The sequence below is a fragment of the Colletotrichum abscissum genome (assembly GCF_030869225.1).
Source record: "Colletotrichum abscissum strain IMI 504890 chromosome Unknown Scaffold_7.1, whole genome shotgun sequence".
Classification (NCBI taxonomy): Eukaryota; Fungi; Ascomycota; class Sordariomycetes; order Glomerellales; family Glomerellaceae; genus Colletotrichum; species Colletotrichum abscissum.
The window spans coordinates 677,359-698,368 of NW_026850514.1; the positions used below are offsets into that span (position 1 = coordinate 677,359).

Genomic DNA, 21,010 nt, shown 5'->3' on the forward strand with positions numbered 1-21,010 from the left:
TCGGGACACCCGCACCAAACCCCTCAGCACCCGGAACCCCCGCAAACTCAATCTCAAGAAACATTCAGCCATCTCATCACACCAGACCTTCTTCGCCCCTTTATACACAATGAAGACCTCCCACCTCTTCCTCCTCGCCACCCCCATCCTAGCGGCCGTAGCCCCAGCCACAACCGCCGAACAGTGCGGATTCCTCGGCGTAATGACATACACCGCCGCATCCCTCGACACCTTCGTCGCCGGTGGCACCGGCGTTGATCCCGCACAGATCCGCACGTGCCAGGACCACCCCCTAGGCCCGGCCCCTCGACCCGAACACGCCGTCGGACCCCGTCCTGCGCCCGCAGACAACAAAGTGGGCGGAGGAGTCAACTCCACAACCGTAAATCGCTGGGGCTGGGGCTGGGGCTGGCGGCACGGTGGCGGCGGCGGCTGGGGTAACTGCTGGGACGTCGATCCGGGCGACTACGGCTGCTCGGGGGGCTACTGCTACAAGGCGTGTGACGGGGACGGGCGGTGGTGCTGGACTGCGCGGAATAGGGGGTACGGAGACTGGCAGACGTGCGATAGAGATTCCGATTGTGCAAATTTGGATAATGTTGGGTGCGGGAAGGGGTGTAAATCTTGTGGGTGTGGGTGTTAGTTGAAAGCCTCATCGCTTTCGCTTAGATCTTTTCATAAAGTCTACTGTGGTTCGTGATGTGTCATAGGACCGGGGAACGCGGCTGAGTTCTGGTGTTTGGGTTCCTGGTATTGTGCGTACTTAGTCTGGTTAGTTCAGTCTTATTAAAGCGGCATTGATTAATGACTTTGGGATTTCCCCTGCTCGTGATCGGTCTGGGCTTTTGGTTATGACCTCGTTTTTGCACGTGTCATCGTTGCTTGGATGACCATCTTGTCCCAAGAGTTGACGTAAACGGACGCGGCAGCGATGCATGCTTGATGTTGATCAAAAATCTGTCACAATCACAAACCAGGATAAGAAAAATCATTTCAGATGGAGCTGAAGTCGTCCTCAGTCGCAGCTTGAAGATCACATAGAGATTGCGAAGTTCCATTGGGTTAGGGAAGATGCCATTACTCTCACCTCGTAGATGATGGCGATTTTCTATTCCAAGAGAAAATCTGATCTCGATACACCTCAACATGATGAAAGCAAACAAGAGATGACAAAAATTTGGGTATCATAACAAGGAAATCTAGGAACTTTCAAGGAATGAGAGGATTGACACATGCTGTGCCAGTGCCAGCAGCCCGACTTTCCCTTCACATCAGATACCTTAAGGTCCAAAATTCAAATGACACCCAAGATATTGAAGGTTAACAACCGAATGATCTTGCGTCATCGTTCCAATCTGTTGACAACTAGAATCGAATGTTGGATTATATGCGTAGTAAATCTGTTCTTGGTCAATGCTCGTTGCCATGACATTAGTGGATAGTGTCGAGATATTGGACAAGCCCTCGGTCAACGACGGCACTTCGGATTTGATAGACGACTGTGTGAGAGACGGTCGGTCCTGGAAATCGCGAATCCACTTCAGACATATAGTAATCTCCCGCTGAACGCTGTCACAGGTCTGAAATTGCCTCTGTGAGTCCAGGAACTTGCAGAATTTATCAAGTCCATCAAGTTCGTCGCGATCTAAGCAGTAGTCAGCTGTATATTCGTGCTTGGCCTTACGGCAGCTCCAGCTGGGCAATATGAAGGACACGTACAGGGTGAAGGCATGACCTCTGGAGATGTCGGTCCGAAGATGATTTTGTAGATCTCCCCCCACTTGCCGGCTCCATTCATCCCGCGCATCTGTCCTTGACAAGAGCTCCACTGAGCGTCGTCCATGTTATCATCGGCGATGGCAGGTTGCCTTTGGCATTGAACTTCAGAATTGTAGTGGTCATTGAGTTTTTCTGCCGATGACAGTCGCACTTGACACCTGCTACATTTGTATCCAGGTTCGCGATGGTTGCGACGAAGGTGTTCCCTATGATAACATGTTAACCGGTGCAATCTCATTCCATCTGCATGACGCGTTACACATGTCAGAAGGGGGAAGAGGAAGCTTACTTGAGCCTGTGAAATTCTTGCCAACCGGCTCCTCCACACGACTTCCACTTCCCCTTGCAGTATTTCTCAGGGTCATGCTTGAAATAATGGCATGCAAAAGCGCCCTCTACATCTTGACTGGTTGTCGGTGACTCTGAGACTAAGTCAAAAGAGCTTTCCGCTCCCTGTGTGGTTGCAGAGCTCTTTCTTGGCGGCTTCTGCAATCTACGTCGTTTGACTGCAGACTTCTCGTTGCTGGTGCTACAGCGCCGCTTCCCATTCTTGATGTTTTCAGGAACAGTCAGACTCGGACGAGATGTTGGGGGGTCTCCAAAAGAGAACGAGTATTCTTCCAAGTTTGGAGATCCGAGTTGACCCATGTCAGGTGAGATGGTGAGGTTCATGCCTCCATATACAATGTTCGACTGATTCATGGTATTGGCGGAAGGCCCAAAAGTTAAAAGTGGCTCTGTCGATGAGGCAGCCAAGGGGAAGTCAATCATATCGTCATACTCCGAGTTGTAGGAGCCGGTAGACGAGTAGGAAGAGTTGAACTGTGGTACACGCGTCGAGAATGGCTGACTGCGTTGTGTTGGGCTTGGTACTTCGACCACGTTGACAGTGATTGACCGAGCTTCACGACGCGCGGTCCCAATCGAGAGCTCATGCCTGCATGCCCAACTTGACATTTCTCCTCGAGGAGCTGGCTCTGTGTAGCCTGGGTCGTCTATACACTTTTCGTACATCTTCTCGAGGCTGGAGACAATACCAGCGCAAGCTATTCGCTTGGAACCATCAACTTCCAGCATCTTGTCTTGAATCAAATCAAGCAAGTCGTGAATGAAGGAACTCGCTTTCGGGGCGCGATGGAGTCGACTGATCCACTGTTCAAGTCTGCATTAGCACCCACGCATAATACGAATACACATCCATCGGGTACTCACGTCAGAGACAGCGGCTTTGAGCTTCACTCGAGTACCCTTTTCCTGGTCTTTGGAAACCTCGAAAAAGGAGTTGTCGAGCCGTTTACCGGTCTTTGTCTGGCGATTGGCGCTGAATTTCTTGACCCCCTTCCGGCCCAGAGTCATCCACGTAGCAGCGACACTCATGACGCAGCCAAGAGACCAAATGTCTGCCTTTTGGCCATCAAACTTGCCAACATCATGCTCTGGAGCACGATACGCCGGTGAACAGCCTGCAGGTCTGTCTCCTTGCGAAGGGTCTGGCCTGCGGCCGATCTGGGATAGGCCAAAGTCGGCCAGCTTCCACTGCCCATTTTCGACGAGGATATTTTCAGGTTTGATGTCGCCGTGGTAGCCCCCATCGACTTCTTCAGCCGTTTCGTGGTCTCTCGCGATGGAGCGCTTCTTCAGTCGGCAGTAGTGGATCGCCTTCAAGGCCTCGGCGACACCAAGCATTTGCTTCGCGGTCATGCTCGTAGGCTTCACCGCGCTGGCTGAGTCGCAAGCCAAGGAGGATGGCGGTTCGGTGAAGAGGCCGTGAAGGTCGTGTTCAGCCCAAGGAGTCACCAAGTAGTAGGTATCTCCATGCTTGAAGGTGGCAAGCAGCTCAATTACATGGGGTTGATCGGGGCCGCCAAAGGTCTTGAGGGCTTCCACCTCGCGAGCGTATTCCTCCGGTCCAGCGTTGAGAAGCTGCTTGACTGCGACTGTAGAGACGGAAAAGTCGTGATGGCCGTCGTGAAGGTGGGCCTGATATATGCGAGAGTTCTTGCTGCAACCATTGCGAGGCCCTTGGATTCCATGGGGAGAGTCAGGCATGACGAAAGGCAGGATAGTAGACGCCGGGAAGTTGCGAGTCTCGCTGTCGAGATCAGCTCGCGCAAACACAGGGGCAAGAAACTTCCACTGTGTCTCCTCCAAGAGTATCGACTCGTAGTAACTGAGTCCCATCAAGGATAGATCGAAGCTAGATCGGGCGACTGTAGACCGCACCAATGTGCTCGTCTCTTCTCCCGACGTGGAAGCAAATGCCAATGGAAGTTGCGAATCGTCGAGGTGATTCTGTCTGAAGGCTGCGATGGCATCGGCTCGACCAATCAAGACCAGGATGGCAAATATCTTGGTGTATTTCTTCTCCTTGACGATTGCGGAGGCATACATGCGGCGCATGAAGTCGGCCCCAGGGCAGGAAGCCCGGAGAGCTCCAAGTATCGACTTCTCGGAAAGAATTCGGTTGATATCAGGCTCGGGAAGGAACTCCTTGGAAGAGTCACCATCGAGACTGAAGGAGCGACGCATGGCTCCTTCCAATGCCTGTTTCAGAGGCTTCGTCATCTCCATGGTGTCAGGCTGGAGCACAACTGATGGAAGGATGGGGCATTCATTTTCGGGAGTAGTCTCGATCATGCTAAGAGTGCTGTAGGATGTGGATTGTTGATGGTTGCTGTCTAATGATACCAAGAGATCAAGGCTGGGCGAGGTGAGGTGGAGGGGAATTCTGGCAAAGGGGGAGCAGCATCACTTTAAATGGAAAAAGAATGGCACATTGCACGAGAAACAGGGCGATCGAACGTGCCATTAGTAGCACAAATGCAAGATTCGGTCAAGCATACCGCTTCACCTTTCTTGCGTATCTACGCATATGCGGAAGATTGGACGCGTAAAAATTCATCTTGGGCTCTCAAGATTGGTCAGGTTGAAGTAGGGCAACCAGGCGTCGAGCACCAACTCCAGCACAGCCTCACTGCCTCAATGCCTCAGCGTAACGGTAGTTGTGTCTCAGTTGGTAGACGGCTTGGTTCAATGTCGTCACGAACATCATTCGTAGCGGTTATTAAGCAAGAAAGAGCGGTTCGCATGAGCCGCAGAAAGGGACATGAACATGAGGAATGTTGGATGAGGGGGAGTGAGTGAAGTTGAAGGAGCTGTTTGCAAAGTCCGAAGTTTAAGCTTACCTCAGGTAGGTACCTTATCCGGGGATTAGATCGGACGCAGTTTAAGGTACCTAGGTAGTTTCCAGGCTGGTTAGTCATCCCCAACCCCACCATCCCCCCTCTCAGGTTAGGTACCTCACTCTCACACTCACTCTTCAACCCAAACTCACCGTCCATTCCTCAGTGCTCAAGGTACACTTGAGATGAGTATAACGTGAGTCTTTTTTTACCTGCCATCTCATCTTATAGCAACTCAATTGAGCATCACAAACAAATCAACGCCAACTCGACATTCAAAAACCGTCAAATTCAGTTCGTGGACGAAGAGGAATTGAGGAATTTACCTCAAATCCTTAGATAAGCCAACCAGACGGTGAGAGCGCCAAGAAATGCCAAGGAAAGAATCACCTTCTGGGCGCCTATCACCTTCCACCACGCGACCCTCTCGCCCGCTGTTGCTGCTTTTTCGCTCATTGATGTAATCTGTGATCAGTTCTTGCCCAGTCTTGCCAGTGTCTGTACGAAGTACTTCCTGCTGCGGTGGTTTTCACCCCGCTCCTGGCTACCCGTCTCTGCTCTGCCTCTCTGCTCACCTTTTTCCTTTTCTCGGCGCTCTGCCCAGGAAAATTCTCGACTCCTCCAAAGTCAATGCAGGAATCAACAACAACGACGCGAGGTCGAACGATGAAGCCAGCGACAAAGGTGTTGGTGATACTATCGACCACTTACCGACCCTAGCACATTCGTCTGCTTCTGCCAGAACTCCATCAGCTCTTTCTGCCCATCCACTGCCCAGCAGTCCGCATAGGTCGGCAAAGCCAGCACAACACACCACGCACAAACCTACCGCAAAGCAACCCGCACCCCACACCCCGCCCGCGAACAACCACGGCGCCGAGACCAAAAACCTCACCCGTCGTTGCCGTACTTCCGTGCCAGACGAACCACCTCTCATCGTCCTGCGGAACCTGCGCAGCATCCCACCAGGCAGCGCACGCCGCAGCAGAGCAGAGCAGAGCCCGGCGCGCCCACCGCGCTGCTCTTCTCTTCGCGTCCCGGGACCCAGGTCTTTATACCTATTCGGCCCAGGCCCCAATTGTTCATCGCGGTCTTGGCCCTGCGTGGCCTCTTGCCGGTTTCCCGTCTCCGGGTCCCTCTCAACACGCTTTCCCCTGAACACTTGACGTAAACCAACTCAACCGAGACGAAAGCAACTCCAGTCCATCCCGCCGGCCGGTGTCCCCTACGGATACACCCCCTCTAGAATGAGGCTCTGGTCCTCGAGCCTCATGGGGACCTCCCTCCTCACGGTCCTCGCGGGGTCCGGGCCCGCTCTCGCAACGGTCCCCATCCTAACAGAGGTCTCTCTAAAAGGCTGCGCCGATGTAGACTGCCCGCCCGGCGCCGTCGACGACCTCGTCGGCGAGTCAAACTGCACCCTCGCCGGCTCCGTCCTCCGCCGCGTCGGCATCGCCCCGGAGGTTCTCGACATACCCATAGACGACAAGAACACCACCGACATTCGCAAGCTCTCCCTCACCGTCGCCACCGTCGCCAACTCCCCCGCCCCGGCAAACTCCCCCAGCTGGATAAAGAAGCAGCTCTATACCCAATCCTACTACCTAGGCGCCCCCGCAGGACTGAATCTCTCGTCGGAGAGCTACCCCAAGGGATGCGCCCTCATCTTCCAGCACATGTTCCAGACGTTGCCCACACCGCACGAGGTACCCGACCTCGACACCACAGACTGTAGCCCTTGGCTCCAGCAGTCCTGTATGGACGAGATCACGGGCTACGTAGACGACTTCCGCACCGCCCACTCCAATGACGAGACCCTACCCCGGTGCCAGGAAATCGCAATGTACCTCGAGGAGCGGACGCGTACTGATAAAGATTTCCACTGCAACCTCGTCGCCGGCGCCGTCAACATCACCGGTGTCGACGTCATCGGCCCGGACGCCCCGACCGTGCTGGCGCAGGACGCGGGCGACGCAGACGACAACAACGACTGCCACCCGACGCTGCCGCAGTCGTACGACATGTTCAAGCTGACCGACGTGGAGCTGATTCTCGACGGGGACGGGAGCACGACAAAACCAACAGGCGGGCTGAACGGGTACACGCCCGTCATGAGCGTCTTGTTTGACAAGCTCTTGTATTCGCAATGGATCTGCATGAAGACGATGAGTGAGTACGACCAGCAGAACGCGAGTGCGAGGACGAGCACGCCTCTGGTGGCGGGCCTGATTATGGCGCTTGCGACCTTGGTAGCAATCATGATGCTATGATCGAATAACACAAAAACATAGCGAGAGAACGAGAGAGAGAAAGAGAGACAGAAAGTATGTGTGTGTGCGATGCGAGAGCGAATTTTGGATCACGAGAGGGAAAACAGGACTGGCCCGGATATTTTATGACTTTACGCAATTATATACCCCAATGAAACCACGGCGGAATAGATATGACACGCCTTATTCAACCCAAATGCTCTTGCCCAAACGCCGATACACATGCCTGACAATAAAAAAAGAAAGATGTGTTATGTGATGTAATGTTGTAGTAACAGTGATGTTTGACGAGTTAGATGATGATGCCGCGCTGCGCCCATCCACCCTTGCCCTTCCAGGCAAAGAGGATCATGCCACACGCCACCCATACAGTGACGGCCATGGCCCAGAACGTCGGCGCGTAACACTGCGCGCCATAGCAAAAGACGTCTCCGCCACCGCCGCTGCCGCCGCCGCGCTGGGGAGAGTTCTCGGCGCCAGATTGATAGACGGCCGAGTACACCAGTCCCCAGAAAGTCGAGCCCAGGGCGGGGAACATGGCGACGATGCCCCAGTTTGTCGCAAAGTTCTCGACGCCCCAGATGACGGTGATGATGATGGGCGTCAGGCTGAAGACGGCGCCGTACCCGGAGCCGATCAGACCGGACACGATCCAGAACCGCTCGCCGTGCTCTTGGATGAGGCCGGAGGCTAGGGCGACCAGGCCTAGGGACAGGATGATGGCGAAGAAGAGCAGGAAGGCGACGCGAGAGATGGTGGGTCTGCCGCGGAGGAAGGGCGACGTGGAGGAGACTTGTAGGTGCTGCGTCTGCGGCGAGGGCGCGAGGAGGTCTGTCAGGGTGCCGGTTGCGAGACGGGCGATGGTGCTGGTGATGCCGACGATGGAGACGTGCGTCGCGGCCGAGGTCGGAGGTCCGACGTAGTGCATGGTGGGAGGGTACAGCGTGCCAATCACGGTGCCCAGGTTGTTGATGAAGGCTTCACCGGGTCCAATCATCAGCAGGAATCCGAGAGCGAAGCACCACATGGTCTTGTCCGTGAGGAAGCTCCTGGTCTCGGCGTTGAGGACGAGCTTCTTCCTGAGCTTGGCATCGTCTTCCGCCGGTCCCAAGACGCCGCCGTCTTCCTCGTCGTCGATCTGTCCGATTGCGCCGTAGTTTCTGCTGCGTTCGAGACTGCGGGCACTGAGGAAGGAAGTGCTGCGCTCCAAGAGGCCGCTTCGCTCCAGCTCCTCAACGGCTTCCTCGAATATCTCTTCTTCGTCGACAACCTTTAGCGTGAAAGAGCCAGTCACTCCCACCACCAAAAGCAGGATGGCGAGGAAGACGAAGAAGTGGAACACGTCCAAGTCTCCAGCCGAGCCGTCCGGCAAGCGCTCGTAAAAGACGTGACTGCCCAACTGACTGAGCCACATGCCGCTCAACCCAAAGGCGGCAATCGGCACAGCCAGCGCCAGTCCGCGATGCTTTCCCTTGCCAAAGTTCTTGGCGCACGTCGCGACGGCGGCGAGGTACATGGAGCACGTACCGACGCCCACGCAGACGAAAGCAAAGATCATGAGCGGGTACGTCCAGTCGGCGCCGCCGCCGATGCGCCGTCCGGCGTAATCGCGCAGCCCGCCGAGGTTCTCCGCCTCGAGCTTCCGGTACGTGCCCGCGGCGATGGCGTAGCCGCCGCTGAAGAGTATAGCCGCCAGGAGCGATAAGGGCGGGGTGCCGACGCGGTCGCAGATGTAGCCGAGGAACGAGACGGGGAGGTAGAGGGCGACGGAGCTGCTGATGGCTAGGCCGTTGACCTGGAACTGGGTGTAGTGCAGGCGTTCCTGGAAGATGTGGCCGTACATGGAGAAGACGGTGATGGAGCCCGCGCAGAGGGCCGAGATCAATGCCGCGACGAAGGAGATTGCTCGGAGGGTGGTGGCCGCGCGGGGGCTTGGACGTTTCCGCCTCGGTGGTGTTTGGGAGTCGAAGGAGGATCTCGAGCTGAAGCGGCTGATTGTGGAGGAAGCGTCGTCGTCGTCGTGAGCTCCCGCGACGAGGGTCCGGTCATCGGACGGGGTTGGGGTGTTTGCGGCTCGCGCCATGGTGAATGACGGGTTGGTTGTGTGGGAGGTTCAGTCGGGTTCGGAGATGCGTGGAAGAGAGTACGGATTGTCGAATTGGAGATATGTGCCTTGGTCGGCTATGGGTAGCCAAGGGAAGAACCGACAATTAGACAGAAAAAGAAGGGCAGTCGCTGTTCATTATTGCGCAGATGGAAGAAGTGAGGTGGCCGGATCCGCGAGACTCGAGTCACAAACAACCAAGATCAAACATGACGTGCTCAAGAGGGAGGGCGAGGAGAGGAGAGGAGAAGTCTCGGGTTTGCGGATAACGGATGGATAGTCGCGGACGGGATGGAACTGACTGGGGGGGAAGAGGGAGTAGAAGAAGATGGTGGGAGGAGACGGACGGCCCGCGTCGGAGTCAGGAGTTGGAGTCACGATTTCGCACGTCAGCAGGTCGCTTCTGTCACCTATAATGATGTCGTGCTCGTCGGGCCGGTGGACTCTGGAGCGCCGCTTAGGCTGTTTGAACGCTGCTGGACTGTTGTCCGGCGGGCCCGTTTGTCACTGACATGGCGCTTGGGCACAGAGCTTAGGCTGTCCACAGTACCTAAGGTACATACCGTACCGTGTCACTGACCAGGTGGCTGGTGGACCGTGGAGGGAGGACAGCGAGCTAAAAGCTGGGGTGAGCCAGGCACCAATCGCTTACCTAAACTTGCCTCTAGCGAGATCGGAGTCCGGTAGACTCCCCGCCGATGCCCCCCTAAGGTACCTCCCTAGGTACCTTGCGGGGCTAAGGTCGATTAGGTACACTGATTAGATAAGACAAGAACCACCAACCTAGGTGCCTAAGGTACCTCCATCTGCATCCAGCTGCACTCTTAGGGGGTTCTCTTTTGGCTTTTCCAGCCCTCATCAGTCTATTCACCAAGAACACCGATTCTGATATTGCAAGCACCAAAGTCAAAGTCAGGATGGAATACGCCAGAGGTTCGCATGATGGTTTACTGGCTGGACAGCTTGCGAAGCTCACCAACGACGATGGATCTCCCAACACAGCCCTCCGGCACGCCAACCTGGATAATCTTGTCTCGAGACTCACGCCCTGGGAACTTCTACATCTCAGGCAACTGACAATGAAGAGCACAATCAAACTTGCAGAGATGCATCATCTTCCGGAGGAAGTCGTTGCTATGATAGCACAGTATCTGCGCCTTGGCGATGCACTTAGGTGCACTCAGGTTTCCAAAGTATGGCGAGCAAAATGGACGTCCGACACCGTCATCAGAGAAATCGCCCAGATTTCCTTCCCTGGTTTAGTCGCTGCGTCTCCAGATGCGTCGGCTTGGGATCTCTTGCGTCCTGTAGCCCAAAAGGCCACAGCCCGGAACGAAGGCAAACTCACCTCCTGGCTTTCCATCAACACGGCCGATGTGCCTCTGCTAAAATGCACCGCCCTGAAGTACGATAAGCGCAGCCTCAAGTTTGCCAAATCTAAGCCTACACCTACACCCTCGAGGTTTTTCAAGAATACGCGAGAAGTAGAACTGAGGACTCATCTCGGCTTCGCCTACTGCAGTGGAAAAGTCGCCTGGCAGTGGGATTCCTACCGCTTCTTCGTTGACGACATCCGAGCCATGACAAGGAAGCTTCTTTCACTTCCCGACCTCGTGGTGAAGGGAGATAAGGACTTCATCGTTTATACCATGACGGAGAATCTCTTAATCCTCGTTGACCAATATAGCATGAGGGCTCTGTAAGTTGTTCGACAACATGTCATTCATCACTCCATTAGAAAGACACCGAGTCATATTTCAAATCCAGCTAATCGTCTCAGTATCGTGTACGATCTTGTCAAGGACCAGCACCGTCGTGTTACACTTCCTAGGCACATGACGGATCTACAGGCCCATAAAGATACGTTCGTCGTCATTTTCAACCCCGACTATTTTCATGGCGAGGATGAAGCTGAACACACCCCGCCTCATGTCTGGACCTGGTCTACTGGACTTGTCAAGCTCCAGGTTCCTATTTCTCCTGCATCCCATGAACGGCACGGCCTCGGCTTTCCATGGGAGGAGAATGTATGCCGAGGCGTGGATATAAACAACGGTTTCATCTTTCACCCAACAAAACCTCACGTTCTCTACTTCGTCAGTGTGTTTCTCGGCAACTCCAGGCTGAGAGACGAAACGAGTGAATATGATTCTACAGCTGAGGTTGAAGAAATCGATGTTCACACACATCAATACGTCACCCTTGAACTCCTTGTCGAGATTCACAAATTCGAAAACATGAAGTTTGTCAAAACTTTCCCATATAAACTCACCCGAAGATACAAGATTCAAAATGTGCCACGCTTTGCAACACACTGCCGACCAATGAACTCCTATGGACTTTTCAACATTAGCAACATATACAGGTCGATTTCGGACAGTCTTTCCACCGTCAAGAGCGAGCTGCCCGGAAACGAGGCTGTAACGACGCCCAGTCTTCCCGTGAGAAGCATCAACTTCAACACAGTGACGGAGTCATTCATTGTAGAAAAGAGGGTCCTGAACGGCATGCGGATGCCGATCTGGGATTTTGGTAGTCGTGACCCGTCACAGACTGGCGGCATCTTGTGGAACGACTCGATCTATTACATTCAAAACAAATTGCCCATCCTCGCGGGCGACAACAAAGCTCGATGGAGGCATGAATTCCAGGGTAACGGCCAAAGATCAATCTGCATCGCCAACAAGTCATCAACGGTTGTCCTGGAAACCAACAACCCTTGGTTCAAAGAGTCGGAGGCATTCCGGACCCTTGCGGTGGACGATGACTTCGTGGTTGGCCTTTCCAGACGGGGTTACGTCGTGTACAACTTTGGCGACTCAAGTCTGAAAGGAGGGCCTTGGTGCGAACCCCATAAGGTGCGGCTTTACATTGACAACAAGGACACGAAATGTCCCGCTTGGGGTTGCCCGGGGCCGAACAAGTCTAGCACATGCCAGGTCTGCAGTAATGACATCGGTAATACCGATGTCTCTATGTATGCGTCGTCGGACGAAGCCGAAACCTACCATCATTATTACGGCGACGGCACCTCGGATTCCGACGATGACGATGCGGGCTTTGGCCAGGCCAGTTCCAATCTCTTTCCACGAGGTTTACGCTGGATGTGATCGTTGCCGCACTGAATCAGTTGTATTTCCGATAGACATTGTGCTTGGAGAGGAAGAAAGATAGAGAGTGCCAGGAAACACTATCCGAAAGAATACACCTTCCGAGTAATCGTTGACAGCAGTAACGAAACTGGAGGAAACGAAAGAGAGTAGTTTTTGGTTATACAACACAGCTATTTTTCTGAGGCTCAAAGGTGGTTTCAGGCATCCCGTTACAAAGACAATTTACCCAGAACCATGCCAGTTGTTTTGTAGGTCATCATTTCTGCCATCACTTATATACGAGGCATCGTGATACTCAATGATTCCTGGATCAGCTGGCTGCAGCTGGCACCACCTGGGCGCTTTGAGCCATTTTCGCTGCTGCTAGCTGGGAGGTTACATTTGGTCTAACCAACGGTGTAGGACTGACTTCAAGCTTCGCAACGGTCAGCAAATGTCCCCGCTTCTCAGCTTCGGTCTACGGAACTGCGCACACATGGAATCACCAGCAACATGACATGACGTGCCTTACCAAACCCAGCTGATCCAAGCGCGAGATACATGTCTCCACCGCGGCATCTTTCGACCCTGCCGCGCTACGTGCGATGCGCCTCATCAACACCCGCACCTTGGCCCTGGCCGAGTTCTTTGGCGACGAGATCCCGCGGTACGCCATCGTCTCTCACACGTGGAGCCACGATGAAGTGACGTTTCAAGACTGGAAGGAGGACCTATGCGTGGCGAGAGAGAGGGAAGGGTTTCGCAAGATTGACATGGCCAGGATTCAGGCGATTGACGATGGACTCGATTATCTCTGGATCGACACCTGCTGCATCAACAAGGAGAGTTCCGCCGAGCTGTCCGAGGCCATCAACTCCATGTTTGCGTGGTACGAGTGCGCCGTGCGTTGCTACGCCTACCTCTCGGACGTAGACCACGCGGAACGACTAGACGGGCCCGCCGGCGACGCAGAGCACAGCTTCGACATCCTTTCGCGGAGCCTCTGGTTCACCCGCGGCTGGACGCTGCAAGAGCTCCTAGCCCCGCGGGAGGTCCTCTTCTTCGCCCGCGGCTGGAGCCTCCTGGGCACCCGCAAGCTCCTCGCGGGCGTCATCCAGAGAATCACAAACATTGACTGGAAATACCTCCAGCCGCGAAGCAGGAAACGCCTGTCCGACGCCAGCGTCGCCGAGCGCATGTCGTGGCTGTCGTGTCGCAAGACGACCCGCAAGGAGGACATGGCGTATTGCATGCTCGGCATCTTTGATATCAACATGCCTCTCCTCTACGGCGAGGGCGCGAAGGCGTTTGCGAGGCTGCAGGAGGAGATACTCAAGACGTCGACAGACCAGTCGCTGTTTTGCTGGTCCTGGACGGAGAGCGACCCGGGTTCCTGGGTCAGCATGCTGGCGCCGTCGCCGCGCAATTTTAGAAATGGGCAGGATTATCACCCGGCGCACGACGCCTCGAGCAGGCCGGTGCCGTATTCCATGACCAACTTTGGCTTGTCGATACAGTTGATGCTGGTACGCCCCGCCAACATCCGCATTTCCAACTTTGGCTTCCGGCCCCCGGAGTGTATCGGCATCCTATCCGCCAGTACAAAGGGCGGCCACCTCATCGGGGTTCCCCTGGAGAGCACCGGCCTGGTAGACACGTACAGAGTCGTCCGGGACTTCCCCCGACCCATCTCGCTGCGATGGAACACGCGCGATCTAGGGCTCCTAAAGTCCGGCAGCAGCCTCAAAGTCGAAGTCCACGACATCTTCGTCCCCTCAAAGGCGCCGGGAAGCGATCACGGCATCGTCCAGCTCAAGCCGCACGACTCGAGCTTTCACCTGGGCGAGTACGCCATCATGCTCCTTGTCATGCATAGCCGGGGCTCTGGCGTCGAGATCTTTACACGCATCGAGGCGATACCGAGGTATACGGATTCCATGGCGGGGTTCATCACCATGAAGAAGTTTAAGTTCCCGCCGTCACCAACGACAACGACAACAGCGACAACTGGACCAAACTCGGCACTAAACTCGGCAGTCTTCAACGCAGTCGAAGCACACGGCGCGCTCGTCCGACTCCACGCAAACTCCCTCAGCCAAAAGGACGGCGCCCTCTGGATGCTCTTCGGCGTCCTCGTCAATAAGGCAGGGCAGTCGTGGTGGATATTCCGGTACCTGGACGGGCTCGCCTCCACCCCCGGCTCGTCTGCCTCGTCATCGTCGTCCTCTTCCTCCTCGATGACCGAAGCCAACCTGGAGAGGCTGCTGCGGGACGCGGCGACGAATTGGCAGCCTTCGTACCGGGCTAAAGCGTACGTCTCCCCGCAGGCGGTAGAGAGTAGACGCGTAACAAAGAGGGATGCGATTACGATTACGTTTGGGCCCGAGTTCCGCGCCGAGGTGAATGATCGAAAGACGATTGCTAAGGCTGCGCATCTTATTGTTTCGGGGGTTACTGCGGGACTGAAGACGTCGGAGACAATTTGAGATGCTGAAATGATGAAAGATGGAATGATGTAGATAAAAGTATTTGGCTTGCTTGTTTGGGTCTTCGAGCGGGCGAAGGTGGCTTACACCCTCAACACTGAGAAAACAGATGTCATAGATCACAGACTCTTGATAGCGTGTAATAGAATATGTGCAATTGAATAGAATAAATATGTACCGGTGGCGGGTGAGAGATCCTGCGAGCGATCTTCATGCGCCAAACACCTGATGGGCCCAGATATACCAATGTTAACACCACGATTCCCACACCCCTCTGGATGCTGCTTTTGCACTTGAAGGTGGCAACTATCTACAACTCAATATCAAGCACTGGTGGTGTTGTAGCCGATGCCCAGTCCAACGGGACAGTTCGGCACATTCGCCTGCCACGCCTCATTGCTCTTTGCGAACGCGGGCAGATACGAGTTGGTCGTGAAAGTCTATGAGACAAGTCAGCTCATCACATCCAGGTAAACGACAGTCACCCATCCTCCCGGACATTGACTTACGCTAGGAAGATAGTAAGAGACGTCAGCAGACGAATAGTTGCCCCCAAGAGAGCGCAGAACCGAGACGACGGAACCCGCAACGTAGTCCAAAAAGATGAGATCAATCTTGTCGTCGTCGGCAAGCTCACCGTTGGTGGGGAAGCTGCCGTTGGCCTGGAAGAAGTCAGGGTAATCATACGTCGGGATCTCGCTGTGCACGGTATCGTCTCCGTCGGTGCCAAAGTCGTCGGTGGTCGTGTACCCCGGCGTGACGGCCTGGCGTCTGACTATGCGCCCGCCGGCGTAGGACCTCTTGGAGAAGTGGTCGTTCGTCACGTGCGGGTCGATGCAGCTGTCAACGGCCGAGAGGGCCGGGTTAACCTGTCCGAAGCCAAACGAGTCTGACGAGAGAGAACGTCTGCGCTTGGAGGGGAACCCGCCGGATTCGAGACCCGCGAGGACCTGGCGCGCGAGAGACCAGTCGACATCGGGGATGTACTGGAAGCCGTCGGTGAAGGGGGACACGATGAAGGAGGAGTCGTAGTCAAACGGGCCCTCGGCGAGGTCGAAGCGGATGTGGCCCGTGTTAGCGAGGATGATGCGCGGCGTGGTCTTGCGGGCCTCGGTGACGATTGTGGCGGAGAGGGCGGTCGTTAGCAGGGAGAAGATGGAGCCGGCGGACATGTAGGGCGCGCAGGCGATGCACCACGTCTGGGGCGCGCAGCCGTAGAGGGAGGTGAGGTTGAGCTTCTTGCGGGTTGCTGTGATGTTTGCGGAGACGGCGAGGCCCTTTGTGGTGTTGAAGGCTTTGTGTTGGCTGCCGACTGCGTGGTATTCGAAGGTGAGAGTGTTCCTAGGAGATGTAGTCAGTAACAGACTGCGGAATCTTGACGGTGTGTGTGTAGTCATCTTCTTACCAGTCCAGGTAGCGGCGAGAGTACGTGATGCTAGAGTTTCCGGAAGTAGCCGTCTGTCCAGCAGTCACGTTGACGGCCTTTTGAGACGGGTGAGGCACGCCCTTGGGATATACGGCGCCCTTGTAGCTATCCGACTTGACGCCGCTCAGCGACAGCCAGCCGACGGTCTCGCAGTACCGGCCGGACTCGAGGGCGGTGGACTTTTCGTCGTAGACGGCAAAGTCGCGGATGTGGGTGTGGCCGCCAAAGAACTGGACGGGGGTATCGGGCTTGACAGCGCGGATGGCGTCGAAGACGGTCTTGAGGGTGCTGCTGCTCTGGGTTGGGCGGACGGGGTTGTGGCCGATGACGAGGAAGAGGTCGATGGGTTCCGTGTAGTCGACTGCGTCGAGGAACCACTGCTGCTTGATCATTGTGGCGGCCTTTGTGACGACGGAGGCGTTGGAGTTGCCGGTGAAGTCAAAGAGGACGCCGAAAGCCATGATTCTGAGGCCTATGTAGGAGTTGTGTCAGATATCGAGAAGACCAAGGCAGAGAGGTCACATACCCTTGGGGGTGGTGAAGTATCTGTACTGCTTGCCAATGGTCTCGAGCGCACCCGTGCTGGGATTGCGGATCTGAACGTTGCTCGTCAAGTACCTATCACCGTATACCTTGGCAAACTGGCTAAAGGTCTCGTACGCAATGGCGGAAACGTAGAGCTCGTGGTTGCCAATGGCCAAAACGTCGTAGTCAATGTTCTCAAAGATTGGGTTCGACAGCTGGCCGTTGACGCCGGTGCCATTGGCGTAAGACGAAACGCCAGTGGCATCGCTGATTCCTGCACCGTCGTGCAAGTCCTAGATGTGCGTTAGTAAAACTGGTGTTGAAGATGGCTCGTGAGCAAAAACTTACTCCGGTGTCAACCACCAGCAAGTCAACATCCAGGTCCTTGGCTTTCTTGCGCATGTGCTTGACGAAGCTCACAAAGTCACCCCAATCAGCACCGTAGTTTTGCTCGCGAATGTGTCCCTCGAGCCTGTAGACATTGTCAGCATGAGCCATGCGAGACACTCGTTAGGGAAGGGGGTTAGAGATCGTACCATCCGTGAGTATCTGTGCCGAGGCTGTTAGTGTACACGAAGTTGCACTCTAATTTTGTTTAGAGACCAAGTTTGGCTTACCAGTGGTGTGAAGAAAGTTCAATTGACCCCACGAGAGCGGACCACGAGGCGCGACGGCGGCCGCTTGCGCATCGGGCTGCGCGCGACGAACATTTCTGGTCAAGACGACGTCTCTCTCGGGATGCTCGCAGCTCTCGCAGGCGAGGGCCGGGACGGCGCCGAACGCAAGGGCGAGAGAGGCCCAGACGCTGTTTTCGAAACGCATTGCGACGTGAATAGGGTCCCAATGGAACAAAAGAACGAACGGTCCAACGTCTGGAAAACCTAATTCGCAATTCTGCCTGGCGAGCTCAAGCAACGATTGACGAGATCCTCTGAGCAGGTCAGCAAGGCCCAGGATACAAGGCGTGGGAACGGCATGCAGCCAAGCTCTTAAAAGATGCGCTTCCCGCTCAAACAAGCTTTTTCTCTGCAGGAGCCAAGAGCAGGACCTGGAGACGGCGTGGTCTTCCGGGCAGCCGCAGCTCTATTGCGCTGACGCGGCAAATGATAACCCACCGTTCTCCCACCCCTCATTCAATATCTCCATCGGGGGCGACCGAAATCGCAATTCGCAAAGCTGCTATCTCGCTATCATCCAAAGCAACAACATATCCTGGGCACGTGTGATAAAGCAGCTGCCCGGGGTCGCTGGGGACCGAGCTTCCTCTTGTTATCTAGCGTGGCCGATGTCCGCGCTCCAATGGACATGGCGGGCCCGCATGGGATCTCGTTTAACGTGCCGTCATTGCCGGGTTTCCCAAATGGCGATCGCTGGTGATCCACGGGGTGCTTTGATTGGTTTGCATGTTGGCTGGATGTTTACTAGTCATGTCAGTGGAGGACCTGGAGATTAATTGCAGTAAACGTCACTCGAGAGTTGGTGGTTGACTAATCCTCAAATTGCTCGAGTTTAAGAGAGTATTGTTCGTCTTTGCTGTGTAACCAATCCCATCACTAGATACTGCATAATTACAATTCGTTCCAACAATTCGACTCAAAATGACCAATCTTTTACATTTAGACTCGATTACCATCTACTTTAAGAAACACTCATACGTTTCTCTGTTCAAACGGTCTTCCTTTATTGATCTGCGAACCCGGTGGTCATATGCGCGATCAGCCGGTGACAAGCCAGAGTCACAATTAGTCATTGAGGCCGGCCTGTGAAGATTTGAGTATGAATCTCAATAACGGGCCAAGCCTGTAGTCAGGGTGTAATCAATTATAGCTCTCAACAGCACTGTGATGGCTACACCACGATAAACTGACCTGAGGAGCGATAAATTTTGAATGAGACATAACATGTTGACCAGTCGTAGAGGTGGGTTCTAAAGTCATTTTTTCGTAATGAGTTTCTCACCATACTGACTCACGTGCTGAGGAAATGGATAATGGGAGGCTGCTTCGGACTGAATCTCAATGAGGGTTCATATGCTCCCATTCCACCAGTGCTTTATTTCATCATGGAACTCCAGTACCCCAACAAGGGGTAAGTGTCTAATTAGAGCTCCAATTATACCTCGAGGCGGGCAGCCGCGCAGAGACTACTTGCGGCTCCTACTCCTAATTATCGCTACCCACCCAACCTACAATTAGAACCTTCCTTTTACACCCTATGCAGAATACATTAGTACGGTCAAATCACCCTCTTCGTCACCCATTAGTTCGAATCAAACTACTCTGCGAAATGAATGCCAACAAACGAGCTTAGAATTCTTAAGGATCAATCCAATTTGAGTAGATACATTGCATTTAACGACCTGCAACTTGCGGGATTCACCCATATGATTCTGGCTGTGCCATCATCTAGGAATCACTTGAAAGGCGTTGAAACAACATCCCGCCAATCTCGTTCGTGTTCTTCGGCGCGGCGTAGTCTTTCTCATCAACCACCGCCTCCCAGTTATCTCTGACCCGTTCAACAGTCCACTCCTCGTTGCTCGACCCCTTGAAGCCCTTTGTGTCGCCCAAGAAGATTCGATTGACGATCCTTCCCTGAGCACCAAGGACTTCCCCATTCACCTTGCAATCCTCGCTGGTGAGCCATACGACGGCACGCGCTGGCTCAGAAGCAGGTAGGTTGGCCTTCATGAATCCCCTCATCTGCTCGGGGGCGTTGGCAGCAGTGGTATCAGTGTAAGCAGTCGTAGCCACCGAGTTGACGTGGATGCCATGCGCTTCTCCCTCGACAGCGAGCGTCTTGGCCATACCGATAAGAGCCGCCTTTGCAGCCGCGTAGTTGGAGATACCGGGCATGCCAAAAATCGTGTGAGAGGTAATCATGACGACGCGACCATACTTCTGCTTCTGCATGTGTGGCCAGGCAGCCCGAGTAAGGTTGTAAGAGCCCTCCACGTGGATTGAGAGCATCTCCCGCAGGTCGGCGACGGTGGTCTTGTCAAAAGCCTTGTCCTGGTATGTACCGGCATTGTTAACAACGATGTCGATGCGGCCAAATGTGTCGATGGCTGTCTTGACTAGAGACTCGGCGACAGACGGTTCAGTGACGGAACCGACGCAAGCGATAGCTTTTCCCCCCGCCTCGACAATGGCATCAACGGTGGACTTGGCTGTTGCTGGAGTGGTGCTGTTCACGATGACAGAAGCTCCTAGACTGCCGAGGAGGATGGCTTGTTGACGGCCGAGTCCGCGGCCGGAGCCGGTGACGATGGCGACGCGGTTGTTGAACTGAACAGGCTTGGAAGAAGACATCTTTGAAGTGTTTGATATAATTTTGTGGGATACGAAGTTGTTGTTGGACTTGGTATTGCAAGAATATGAACTTGTGTTCGAGGATGGTTGATTGAATGTTGTTGATTGTGAGTGATGAGATCGAGGCTGGAAACTTGGTATCACACTGCGATACTTATAATTATCTTCTTGAAATTGAACAGTGAGAGACGTATTGTATTCTCGTGATATGTCTGTGACTACGCGCCGCTAATACTGAGGCTATTCCGTTCCGCTCCGCCTATAGTGCTTCTCCGTAGGTATCGTCCTTACGTCTGTACATGATTAGCCTTTTGCACGTGCGCATAACTCGTAAAGTCGTTATGAGCCGATCGCGGACTTCTCAGATGTCTCGTAAGCAAGGCACTGCGGACTTTCCTCGAACATGGCTTTTGGGGAAAACTCTCCTGCGCGCGGGTCGCCCTCTCTCTTGCACAAAGAGCACGGACTTCAAGATCGGGACAACCAGGAGTCCATCATAGGGACCCCTGGCTTCGTTTGTCGCCGAGATCCTCCCGGCCCAGAATGATTAGGGAGGGCACACGAAAGCTTGCATCTTGTTTTCTTTTCACAATTATTTGGTATCACGAGGCAAGAATATGGCTTCACGATTTGTTAAGATACTACTTTTGCTTCAGTAGGCACTCCTACGGTGAGTCAGGCTCATACCGCGACAAGACAAGCTGACAATCGATTTAGATACATGCAGCATCGTAAGTACTGCTGGCAAAATAATCCTTTAGCAGCCACACCAATCAGATCAAGTACTAGAGGTATGTCGCAAACTCAATCACTGTGAATCCGCAAATAAGCTTCA

At 54.4% G+C, this 21,010-nt stretch overlaps 8 protein-coding genes across 8 annotated transcripts; 4 read left to right on the forward strand and 4 right to left on the reverse strand.

The window, feature by feature from the left end:
• Positions 1–109: 109 nt before the first annotated feature.
• On the forward strand, positions 110–643 carry CABS01_03734 (uncharacterized protein; the record flags this gene model as incomplete). Its single annotated transcript, XM_060537106.1, has 1 exon — positions 110–643. The coding sequence occupies one exon, from the start codon at positions 110–112 to the stop codon at positions 641–643; it is 534 nt and encodes a 177-aa protein (XP_060391364.1).
• A 637-nt stretch (positions 644–1,280) lies between these two features.
• On the reverse strand, positions 1,281–4,651 carry CABS01_03735 (protein kinase; the record flags this gene model as incomplete). Its single annotated transcript, XM_060537107.1, has 5 exons — positions 1,281–1,645; positions 1,720–1,985; positions 2,069–2,931; positions 2,992–4,507; positions 4,623–4,651. 5 exons carry the CDS (start codon positions 4,649–4,651, stop codon positions 1,281–1,283), a joined length of 3,039 nt encoding a protein of 1,012 aa, XP_060391365.1.
• A 915-nt stretch (positions 4,652–5,566) lies between these two features.
• On the forward strand, positions 5,567–7,231 carry CABS01_03736 (uncharacterized protein; the record flags this gene model as incomplete). The annotated part of the gene is made up of 2 exons (XM_060537108.1): positions 5,567–6,009; positions 6,148–7,231. Coding segments are annotated over 2 exons (1,527 nt in total), but the record flags the coding sequence as incomplete, so codon positions are not given.
• Positions 7,232–7,523: 292 nt separating this feature from the next.
• CABS01_03737 (MFS monocarboxylic acid transporter) lies at positions 7,524–9,314 on the reverse strand (the record flags this gene model as incomplete). Its single annotated transcript, XM_060537109.1, has 1 exon — positions 7,524–9,314. The coding sequence occupies one exon, from the start codon at positions 9,312–9,314 to the stop codon at positions 7,524–7,526; it is 1,791 nt and encodes a 596-aa protein (XP_060391367.1).
• A 938-nt stretch (positions 9,315–10,252) lies between these two features.
• On the forward strand, positions 10,253–12,445 carry CABS01_03738 (F-box domain-containing protein; the record flags this gene model as incomplete). Its single annotated transcript, XM_060537110.1, has 2 exons — positions 10,253–11,034; positions 11,116–12,445. 2 exons carry the CDS (start codon positions 10,253–10,255, stop codon positions 12,443–12,445), a joined length of 2,112 nt encoding a protein of 703 aa, XP_060391368.1.
• Positions 12,446–13,032: 587 nt separating this feature from the next.
• CABS01_03739 (heterokaryon incompatibility protein) lies at positions 13,033–14,913 on the forward strand (the record flags this gene model as incomplete). Its single annotated transcript, XM_060537111.1, has 1 exon — positions 13,033–14,913. One exon carries the CDS (start codon positions 13,033–13,035, stop codon positions 14,911–14,913), a length of 1,881 nt encoding a protein of 626 aa, XP_060391369.1.
• Positions 14,914–15,236: 323 nt separating this feature from the next.
• On the reverse strand, positions 15,237–17,686 carry CABS01_03740 (calcineurin-like phosphoesterase; the record flags this gene model as incomplete). Its single annotated transcript, XM_060537112.1, has 7 exons — positions 15,237–15,353; positions 15,423–16,254; positions 16,319–16,811; positions 16,866–17,157; positions 17,213–17,336; positions 17,401–17,413; positions 17,482–17,686. The coding sequence occupies 7 exons, from the start codon at positions 17,684–17,686 to the stop codon at positions 15,237–15,239; spliced, it is 2,076 nt and encodes a 691-aa protein (XP_060391370.1).
• Positions 17,687–19,269: 1,583 nt separating this feature from the next.
• Positions 19,270–20,175, reverse strand: CABS01_03741 (uncharacterized protein; the record flags this gene model as incomplete). Its single annotated transcript, XM_060537113.1, has 1 exon — positions 19,270–20,175. The coding sequence occupies one exon, from the start codon at positions 20,173–20,175 to the stop codon at positions 19,270–19,272; it is 906 nt and encodes a 301-aa protein (XP_060391371.1).
• Positions 20,176–21,010: the final 835 nt, after the last annotated feature.